The sequence below is a fragment of the Aegilops tauschii genome, chromosome 3, assembly GCF_002575655.3.
Source record: "Aegilops tauschii subsp. strangulata cultivar AL8/78 chromosome 3, Aet v6.0, whole genome shotgun sequence".
Lineage (NCBI taxonomy): Eukaryota > Viridiplantae > Streptophyta > Magnoliopsida > Poales > Poaceae > Aegilops > Aegilops tauschii.
This window is the reverse complement of record NC_053037.3, coordinates 104,969,609-104,980,627: the sequence shown is the minus strand read 5'-3', so window position 1 is coordinate 104,980,627 and position 11,019 is coordinate 104,969,609. Positions and strand designations below refer to the sequence as shown.

Here is an 11,019-nt window from a genome sequence, read left to right as displayed (position 1 = left end):
AATAACCTCTATGTATTTTTTTGTGAGTTTCTCTTGATGAAGCAGGTTTTTTTTTTTGGTGAATCAGGTCACCACCCTGTAGACAGATAGGTGTGCACGTTGCCATGTTGTTAGTTGTGGCAGACGCGTCGAATCGACAAAAAAACCTTTGCATGTATTAGACGAACCTGTTGAGTTCCTGTTGGTTGTCCATGTATTTGCCACATCCACATCCACGCGGACCTCCTCGTGGATGTTCAACCTCATGCCCACCCCTGGATAGCATGAATAACTCTTTGCATTATTCATCTCGGCAACCCTACCATAACAAACCCAAGCAGGGGGGAAATGGACGAAGGACGCCAAGAATCTAAAACGTACCAGCACGAAACCACGTATATGAAGAAACCTATCTACAAAGTCTGTTTCGAGAGGGTGTCGCATGTGTTCTACAAACTGTAAAATGAGGCGGTAACGCTCACTTGACAGCATAAGACAAACACTACCAGAAACAAAATTGTCTTCTCAGAAAGAAAAAACTATCATATACTCCCTCCATTCCAAAATATGTGTCGTGGTTTTAGTACAAATTTAAACTAAAACCACGACATTTATTTTTGAAACAGAGGGCAACTTACATTGGACAGGGTTTCACGACAAAAAAATATCATGAGCTCGGGGCATGTTCTACCCAGAATGAACCTTGCAAATATAAAATGTAGGTAACATTTTCTGCCAATAACATTTATTTAGCTTCCAGACCAAGAGTAACAATACAGAAATATAACAGAGTACATGTCTTAGGCTATACCAGCCATTGATTCAGGTTCAGCTGACGAAATAACTACTAACGAAGCAGCATTTGAAGTATCCCAACTGTTAAAAACAAAAAAATGTAACAAACATTTTTCAAAAGGTTCCAACTAAATGAATGAAATTGAATAAAAACAGTGCCGATGTTTTATAGATTCATGCAACTGCAACCAAGCAAAAATTCCACAAAGGGTATCATGCTCCTTTGTTCTGAGGACCTGCAGCATTTGTGCTCCTACTTCCGAACGAAACACAGGAGTACACAGGCGCAGAATCGCCGTCACCTGTGCTATCGTTTGGCACCAGTACATGCTTCGCCCCAGGAGTGAGCTTCACTGGCCCTGATCTCTTCTGCACATACCGACCACTAGGTGAAGCATTAAAATTGCCAAGAACAGCGCTCCCCACTGTGTTATCTGTATTTCTTGCCGAAAGGGTTGCATCTCTTATGCTGTTGGAAGGTGTATGAACTACCCGGTCTGGATGGTTGAATGTAAAATCCACAGAATTAAGACGACAAACTGACGAGCTTGCTGGATGCACAACATGTTGCTGAGGCAAATTGGCATGGAAACCTAAAGATGATGTACCATGCTGTCTGGTTGTAGGCAAAGGTGATGCTGTGGGTGGTTCTGTCCTAGGGATAGGATCAGAGTAATAACGGCGCGACGGGGAATTCTGTTGGGATGCTGTACTGCCACGATTGAGAGGAGGTGGGCACCCCAATAGAAAAGGCCGATTGGTCTGCGAGTTTGAAAAATCAAAAAACCTGTTCTCATATGTCAACTGATCTCCAGAAAGTACATTAGCTGCCGGGACAGGGTGGCCATAATCATGTGTAGTCCGTGCCTGACTTGCGCTTGCATGATATGTTGAAGCATGAATTATACTGGTGGAATTTGCTGTATCCTTGGGGAAATTCTGAGCTTGTAAAGAGAGAAAAGGCCGTCCTTGTTGTGGCAAGAACACATTTGCCTTGAGATAGTCATTGGTAAAAGTACCTGTATGCTTCTGCGCAGTCTCGGAAAACGATTCAGCTCTGGTCGTGCAAACTGAAAGATCTTTACCCATCAAACGAACTGTCGGTCCTGTGGAAGGTCCATTCTCACGCGGAATGTTCAACTCAGAACGAAAATTGAACTCCTTACTGTGTGACACATTAGATTCATGAGATGGCCAGGAAGAAAATTTGCCGCTTGTGGAAAACCAACTCTGGTGCTGCCGAAATGAATCCGGAACTGTGTGATCTGGCAATGCACAAGGAGACGTACTCATAGTCATAGTATCTTTTACTGAAACATTACTGCAACCACGACGAGTCTCTGCAAGTTCAGTTAAGCTCAATGGAGAACCAGCAGCATCTACATCAGAAACTTTTATCGCCTCACCATGCAATAATGTGCCTGCCAAACTTGAATTCGTTATTCTTTCCAAGTCAGCAGTAGATTGTTCGCTTTCCAGCCTATGTGAATCAACAGAAAAAATCTTCAGGTTTTCTCTCCCATCATGCAATTGGACATTAGAACTTAAAGTTTCCTCATGTGTATGCTCCAGATTTAGCACCTCTGAATATGAATCATACCTTTGGTCCAGTTCAGTAGGTTCCGGTAACGCCATATTCAGATCAATGAGAGGAGCGGCCATCTCTCTGTTACCAGCCTCAGGAGAATCCTCATGATCTGAATTCTTATTTACTTCTTTCGTCTTAGTGAAAGCTTCCATGGCAATATGAGAAGTACCACTTTCTGCAGTTATGCTTTTGTCAGGAGAATCCTCATGATCTGAATTCTTATTTGCTTTCGCCTTAGTGGAAGCTTCCATGGGCATATGAGAACTACCACTTTCTGCAGTTATGCTTTTGTCAGGAGAATCCTCATGATCTGAATTCTTATTTGCTTTCGCCTTAGTGGAAGCTTCCATGGGCATATGAGAACTACCACTTTCTGCAGTTACGCATTTGTCTCCTTCGGTAGACGTGAATGATGATGATGATGACGAGGACGACGATGAAGAAGCCATAACATCTGAAAACATCTTGCAGAGACTTTGTCGTTCTGGTAGCTCAAGTATAGCATCTGCTTCTGAGAATTTGACACGTTTCACTGATTTGCGGCAGAGTTCTATTACTTCCTTGCCTTCTGAATTGCCACGTTTCTCCTTGACCATTTTCACTGATGTGTGCTTTGTGCACTTTAGAATGCCATGCCTAGGGATAAAATTTTCTAGATCTCGTGGTTTCCCCACTTTGTCAGCTTTACTGTTGCCGATGTGCTTTTGTGTGTTAGCCTTCTTCTTGGTTATATTATTGATCTTCCCCTGCTTCCTTCTCTCAGATATCTTTTCTCTCTCTTCTCTGTGATGTTGTGAAGCCTCAGGTTTCTGTAATGAGTGAGTATCCAGTCCATCAAACAGGTTTGGATTTTCAAGTGCTTCCTGCAGAATTGAAGAGCACTATTTGAAACCATAAGATACATATAGCTGTGAGTACAAAAAATAAACGAAAAACTGAACAGCAAAAATCAGATCTACCAGATAATTACCAATTTCAAACAAATCATCAGGACAGTGGAATACCCTAGACGGGAAAGTTGCTGCATATATATAATTTGTTATGTTTATTTGGATCATGGAAATTTCTGCACAAGTGTGTTATACACAAATGGCATTGGTGTTGCAGGTATGCATATAGGTGATAAACCATGCGTTTACACTTCGCACCCACTTGTTAATGCCAGTCCCGTATATCATCACCAATGTTTAAGAGAAAAATAGTTTTAAGATCATACCAGCGTTACAGTCCTACGTAGACATATATATATAGGTGCTGATGGATGCAGAGTGGCTCTAACACTTTCTATAGGAATATATGCTCGATGCAAACATGGTTATGTTCTTTTGGAGAAGTATCAAGCTACACGAGCTGAACCACATACTGACATCTTAGGCACATCTCGCAGGTGCCACACTGGAAATGATGTGGCATTGATGTGTATGAGCTTTCCTGGACAAAATCTAGGAACAAATTGCTCAAATGTAGATACAATGGACACAATCCGCAACATGAAGCGGCACGCAAAATATGTGGGCGTTCAGACTTGATCCAGGACAACATGCACCAATTGATGCTACCTAGTGTTAAATATGGTGTCTCAAGTGGACCCAAGATGCCAAATATCATGTGGGTACCGGCATAGGCGGATAGCTACAACACCAACCGCTTCAGGAGTCCAGGCAGATCGACATACCTATTATCTCTACTTATCACTAGTTAGCATTAATTTGGAATGAGAATTTGGAACTTTGGATGTGGAACGGTTCGCCCCGAAAAAGCCATCTACGGGGTTAAGCCAAAATATGTCACATCTACAGACGTTTGGGTAAATGAGCCTGTGAAGCCGGTGGAGCCGCACCTCTCAAAGCATGCTGGTCGCAGCACGGAGATGGTGTTCATCGGATGCGAGAGGACTTCCGGCACCAATGCATACCGCTTTTATGACCCACATGACTACTACCTCAGATCCAATCCTCACCCTCCTGGCCATCAAGTACGTGACAACAGAACGCAAATGGCGAGGTAAAAGTAATAACCAGGTGGAATGCAAAACTCTAGGTAGAATCATCCGCTATTACGCACAACTATTTACAGCCATTGTAGTTTATACAGCTTAAATCACATGACTAGGTAAAAAGTGCACTATAGTCAGGAACATATGTGCATTAACCACTTATACCACAGGATATAAAAGTAATAAAAATAATATTTGGATCAGACAGGAACTGGATATTGGTTATGGCACATTCATATCCATATTTTGAGTGAAATACATATACAATTATTCTACAATCCAAATTTGAAGTTGGTTAAGAGTTATATTACCATGACTTCATATTTCCATCGAATTTATTTCATTTTCTCTTCTCCAGATTGTACCCAAATTTGTAGAACCGTTTTCATATGGTTAGGCCAGTCCTTACAGAACATTCTATAGCACTAGCTTAAGAATGAAAATTCAAGTTAAACAACAAAACAATGCAATATATATTTCCAAGTCCTCCAGATGCATACGGAATGAGTATTCGTGTAATGAACCTATTTCTTGAACTTTTTTTTATCTATCGATGCTGCGATTGAGACTAAAAGTTCTCATGATTTTTCAACAAAAATATAGTTGTGCACTCATTAAGCTGTGTAGTTGATTTTTTCAACAAAAAGGATCACATAGTTGTCACAATGGTGTGTACTCGTCCTCAGTGCACCAATCAAAAACCATTGTTTTGGCAATTATCTTATATACTTAATGACATCTAATTGACAGAGCAACTAATTAATCTTGTGTGTTAATGTAATAAATGAATATCCATGACCAATTCAGCAGCCCTACAGTGTATTTTAAAAGGGCACAACAGATTTCGACGAAATACACAATTTTCATTTAACTTATAGTAATAAAGATGCACACAATTAATGAAAAATATGTATAACAAACTGTCAAAATCGTTCAGCTAAGAATGAAACGAAAAGTAACAATATTATGACCATGATCTCGATAATAAAAATTTCGTGTAATATACAAGGTACGAAGGAAGGGGAGCCTTGGCACAGCGGTAAAGTTGTTGCCCTGTGACCATGAGGTCACAGATTCGGGTCCTGGAAACAACCACTTGAAAAAATGCAGGGAAAGATTGCGTACAAAAGACCCAAAGTGGTCGGACCCTTCCCCGGACCCTACGCAAGCGGGAGCTACATGCATGGGGCTGCCCTTTATACAAGGTACGTAGGAAATTCAAAATGCTATTTGCCAGATGTGAAGAGAAAATATCTATGGTCATACACACGCTTCAAACATAGGTAACTATTAGGTGGGTAGATTCACCACCTCAGTACCCTAAAGATGTTATGTGGACCAGCCTATCATACGTGGAGTCTTATCCCTTAATTAGTCCTAATTGATTAAGCATATTTTTTACGAAAGAGTCCAGTCAGTTTAGAGATCATATTAGAGTTTGAATAGATTTACCAGCTTGTTGGTCAAGTCTTGTCTACTATATAAAGGGGGCGAGCCCTTCCAATAAAGCAGAGAAGAATATTGTCGTTACTTTTATCTACTTTTCAGTAATTAGGTTTATGTCAGTACTAGATTCTTCCAATTTGGTTGAGATCGAGGCTCTGGAGCACATAAAGATCATCACGAAGCAAATTGGTGGCCTTCACACGCTACCGAGCAGAGGACTAGACGCTCCTCGCCGGGCTGGTGCAACACTTGAGCAACAGAAGCCGGCCCTGCCTCCACCGCCAGATCCCACGACTACAGCCGACTACAGCAGCCACCCATGACGCTACCTCCGCATCCCAAGCCCTCCTCCCCAACGACGATGCACCCCTGGTGCTTCCCCTTGTTAATAGCACCTTTGGTGTCCCAATATCCATCGAGGGAATCGCCACTGCCGCTGCCGACAGACCTCCACCCACCGGGTAGATTCCTCACACTCCACTTGCAACGACACAATGTGTCGACCACTGCTAACATCAATCTAGGCGACTTGGCACACCCTACAGCCCAAATCCTGCCCCAATTTTGCTACCCATGAGCAGCCGTCGACGCAGATTTTCGCCGACCGCCTCTACTGCCTTGAAGCCTCCACCTGCCAACCTATTTCATATGCAATTTTTGACCTCACCTCCTTCCGCCCTACCCATCACCCTACCCATCATCTCCTTCCGCCCATACCAAACAATCACCTCATATCAAGTTCTGGTTCAGGCGTGCCTCACTTCCACAAGCCTGTCAGTTTAGTGGACGTATTAGAGTTTGAATAGATTTACCGGCTTGTTAGTCAAATCTTGTCTACGATATAAAGGGGCCAGCCCCTCTCAATAAAGCAAAAATAATACTGTCATTTACTTTTAAAGGCATGTAACGCATCTGGCAGGTGATGTTTAGAAAAGATATGTCGCCTCAGTAGCCATTGGATGGTGAGCTGGGAAGCTCTCCGATTTTCTCCCCGTCAGCGTGTGCCCACAAGACTCATGTTGCGCTCGATGCTTTGCAACATGAACCTTGTTGCTCACCCGCCAAACCATTGTTTCTTTGAAACAAGACCTATGTTTCAAAAACATAATGAAAAAAGATCCCTCTAACAAGAAAAAAATGTTATTGCCGCCTTTGCAACAAATGTAGTGTTCCGCTCGGCCATATGCACCAAGAGGCTTGTTGTAATCACCCCAAACTGTTTTTTTTTCATTCTGAAACACGGCCTCCATTGCAGCAACAAAATCAAACACAGCTTGTATTGCAGAAACAAAATCCCCTTCGATGCAATCGGTGAGCCGCCGGCTAGAGCGGCACCAGTGTTTGGGTGCATGGGGTGGGGGATCTGGGTGTGCGGACATGGATCGCGGGGCTACATGGGAGGCCGCATGAGCCATGGAAGGTCGACCGATCTTGGCCTCCATGGACATGGCGGCTGCAGCCGGAAGCTCGGAGTTCGAGTAGAGCGACATCTCCAGAGCCGAGATCAACTGGGGAAGAGGGGGGAACGAAGGAGGGCCTCGCCATGATCTCGTAGGCATGGACGAGGTGGCCGGAGACAGACGAAAGGTGATGAGACGGACGGAAAGGCGACGTATTTAAGCCGGACGATGGTGAACCGAGGTGGAACAAGAAGACGAAGGAGTGGAGAACAAGACAGACGATCAGACCGCAACAAACCCGTGTTGGGCTTCAAGTCTTTGCAACATAGCCCATGTCGAAAACATGTTGAGTCAGCGCGTGGGAGAGAGTTGAGCTGCGTGTCGCCAGATCAAACTCGGATCCAACGGCCGCAGAGGCGGTCAAAACGCGATCAGTCAGGTGAGCAAGTATCTACTTTTCAACAATTAGGGTTAGGTTGATAGTAGATTCTTCCAAAAGAGTATCCTATTAAATTTATATCGTATTAGTCCAATTTATAAGTTAATTACTGGAATAGTCCCTAAAACAGTACAAACAACAGATTATAGATCATGTCAAACATATGGTGATAGTCTGACTGCGAGTCTGCAACATGCATATTAGGAACCACCACCCTCTTCGAAACACTGCTTGTATGCATGCTTAACGGATGTATTGAGAATAGCTATCATGGGCATACGTACATGACGAATTAGTAAACAATAAGGCGGGTCGATATAAGCGGATAAAAGTATCAGATAAGTAATGATGAAGCCCCCTTTTCAAATATCAACGAGGTAAATGCCTGCTCCATGTCCTCGATCGTCCTATGATAAAGTCTCGTTTATGGGTGCGGACCCGGACCCGACTGAAATCTGCAGGAGGGACACCAACTAGGCACCTCTCACAACTCATCGTGCATGGTGTGTCAAAAGGCAACACGACGCACCATGCATATACTATAAGATATGGTACATTCTGCAGTACTAGCTAGCCGGTCTAGAGTGCACGTACGACCACTAGTGGTTTGATTATTGGCGGTCATCATATAATCTACCGGATTCTTATTGATTATATTGATCCTAATTCACTGCATGAGCAGCTATCAACGTCACCAAGTTCGCCCAAGATTTGCACAAATCGAATGTCCCATTCCCCGACTTGGACTGATCTATCAAAGCCCACAAATTAAGCATGAAATAACAATATTTCCGTATACAGATAGTAAGTAGCAAATGTGTACCAAGAAAGAAAACACACTGATCGTTCTAATGTTAGCAGTTAGCAAAAGCCCTGACAGAAAATCACCGTGCACATGGCAGCAATTATCGAGTAACCACACAATCTTCTAGACGAACTAGCTAGGCCTGGTTTAGAATAGATTAGGAACTGGGATCGGCACATCTAACATAAAATAACCTGCGAGGTGATGCATCGGTCCCATATAGAACCAGTCACAACTAACTGCCCCCACAATATGTATCCACAAATAGCAATCGCATTAGCTGCTAATATATAGTACTAGTAACATGGCAATGAGACGACAAAATCTAATTATGTGGAGCAAGCATCTAACCATCCTCATAGTGTCCAGCAAGTGAATCAAGAGATGAACTAATAATCCCATCAATTCTTAGGAGATAAAAGTAAACATACGTGGGAATAATAGCAGACGTGATAGCATTGCAGTGGCAGACATGGAAGACTTGCCACTGCAAACGAAAAAAAAAGACAGGGAAGACTTGGGTTGGGCTGGGTTGGGCTGGACCACGTACCTTTCTTGCAGCGAAATTCCCCTCGGGCTCTCGGCCTCCGCTGCTCTCCGGCGCGGCATCAACTGCCGCCGTCTCCTCCTTCTGCCCCTCCTCCTCTTCTTGCAGCTTTCTCTTTCGTTTCTTCTCCTCCTTCGCCCGCCTCGCGATCGCGCACAGCGCCTCGTCGCCGTCCAAATCCATTTGCTCTTTGCATCCGGTATCACCGGCGGGGGGCACGGCCAAAGGGGGCGCCGCGGCGAAGAGGTCGGAGATGGACCGCTTCTTCGGCGGCTTCGCCTTCCCTTGCGCCCTCCTCGAGGACGCCACCGCCGCAGCTGCAGCAGCCACGGTGGAGGCGAGCTCGTCCGCCCACCACCGGCACCTCGGCGCTCCGAGAGGCGGGAGATCCTCGATTCCCAAGAAACGCCGCCCCTCCTTCGCCGTCCCGCCCCTCATGCTCGCCGCGTACTCCCTTCGGTCGACAGATCACAGACGGAGATCAGGAAAAAGTAAACGCAAACACGACCAGCATAATACCGACGAGACGGTGCGGCGCCTCCACACGAACCTGATGGAGAACGCGGCGGCGGCCATCGGCCCGTCGTCGGCGCGCTCCCGCGGCGCAAATCTGCCGATTTCGCGACGGCTTCGGTGATTTGGGAGAGGTGGAGGAGGGAGAAGGAGTAGACTGGAAGGAAGGGAGGAGGAAAGGGGTGTGCGCAGGAAAAGCAGGTAGTATTTAAAGGATAGCGATTACGGTAAGGAATTAATAATTAGAGGTGGGCTTTGATGACACCGAGGCGAATATTTTACTTTTTTCCCGCTCTTCCCACCGCTTATTTTGGGTACAATTCATTGATTTTTTCAGTAGTTAATGTCCTGGCTGGCATCGGTGTCCTGCACCAGGGTGCATTATCTCTATTTACTGCCGCTGACAGCGACCGGTGAAGGACGCGGCAAATTTGTTTTGCTTTATTTCTTTTCTGTGTGTGGCAGGTAACGTTGAACTATCACGGTCTTCGGTTCGCCGGAGGGCCGGGCATCATCATGTGATAACGACCGCTGGGCGGTGGGGGCGCACAGCTCAGACTCCTCCCCCACTCCAAGGATCCCAGTCAAGTTTTCTGTCCCGGGCTGTTGAGAAACATGAAGAATCGCAGGTAAGTTTTGGTTTTGTTTCAAAAGTATACAATCTAAACTGTTTTATAGGGCTATGCATGAGTAAAAAAAATTGTGATGTGTTCTTTGGGAAATGAGGCTTAAAAAGGCGATTCTAAATTAAAACGCGTCAATATAACGAGGTGGGTCCGTGGTGTTTATGGCTACGGTTTAGTATTTTGGGCTCATGTAAAAACACATAATAGTAAATTGGGTATAGTTCTATGATTTGTTTCATTGAGAAAAAAATGCTTAAAAAGTAATCATAAGTTAAACAAGAGAGTAAATATGACGGTTGGCTAGGTGTGTCGGTAGTGTTTGCGACTACGGTACAATTTTCGTATGTGCTGGCATCCACCACGCACACCGGCACAAGTGACTAAAATTCAGCGTTATTGCCGATGTAAACACATAAATATGATAGTTGGGGAGATGCGTTGGCACTAACCAGGCCTGAATCAATGGACATCATTCCAGGCGAATAGAGCTCCCGATCGCCCCACCCCGGGGGTTGTTGAGACACACGAAGAATCAGGTAAGTTTCGGTTTTGGTTCAAAAGCATACAATCTAAGCAGTTTTATAGGTTATGCATGGGTAATGTTTTGTGATTTGTTTGTTTGGGAAATGAGGCTTAAAAAGTGATCCTAAATGAAAACACGTAAATATGATGGTTTGCTAGGTGGGTCGGTAGTTTTTATGACTACGGTTTATTTTGGGCTCGTGTAAAACACATAATAGTACATTGGTATAGTTTTCTGATTTGTTTGATCAAGAAAAGAGGCTTAAAAAGTAATCCTAAGTTAAGAAAAAGAGTAAATATGATGGTTGGCTAGGTGTGTTGGTAATGTTTATGACTATGGTATAGTTTTCATATGCGCTGGCA

At 44.3% G+C, this 11,019-nt stretch overlaps 1 protein-coding gene across 4 annotated transcripts; it reads right to left on the bottom strand.

Annotated features, from left to right (window-relative positions):
- Nucleotides 1-707: 707 nt before the first annotated feature.
- On the bottom strand, nt 708-9,707 carry LOC109749605 (uncharacterized). Of its 4 annotated transcripts, none has more exons than XM_045234692.2 (4): nt 9,546-9,707; nt 8,999-9,449; nt 2,375-3,243; nt 708-2,254 (listed from the first exon to the last, which is right to left on the bottom strand). In XM_045234692.2, the coding sequence occupies exons 1-4, from the start codon at nt 9,569-9,571 to the stop codon at nt 988-990; spliced, it is 2,613 nt and encodes an 870-aa protein (XP_045090627.1). In that variant the 5' UTR covers nt 9,572-9,707; the 3' UTR covers nt 708-987. The 4 variants fall into 4 exon arrangements, with proteins under 4 accessions (XP_045090627.1, XP_073366183.1, XP_045090625.1 ...); XM_073510082.1 differs by having other exon boundaries at nt 2,375-3,225; XM_045234690.2 differs by having other exon boundaries at nt 708-3,243.
- Between the last annotated feature and the right edge of the window lie 1,312 nt (nt 9,708-11,019).

What these genes read in the sequence shown, in the direction of transcription:
- LOC109749605 (XM_045234690.2), bottom strand. Translation starts at nt 9,571, where the DNA reads ATGGCCGCCGCCGCGTTCTCCATCAG. An exon ending in GCCGCCGCGTTCTCCATCAG is followed by an intron (nt 9,450 to 9,545) that starts GTTCGTGTGGAG and finishes TGTCGACCGAAG; the next exon opens with GGAGTACGCGGCGAGCATGA. An exon ending in GGAATTTCGCTGCAAGAAAG is followed by an intron (nt 3,244 to 8,998) that starts GTACGTGGTCCA and finishes GGTTTCAAATAG; the next exon opens with TGCTCTTCAATTCTGCAGGA.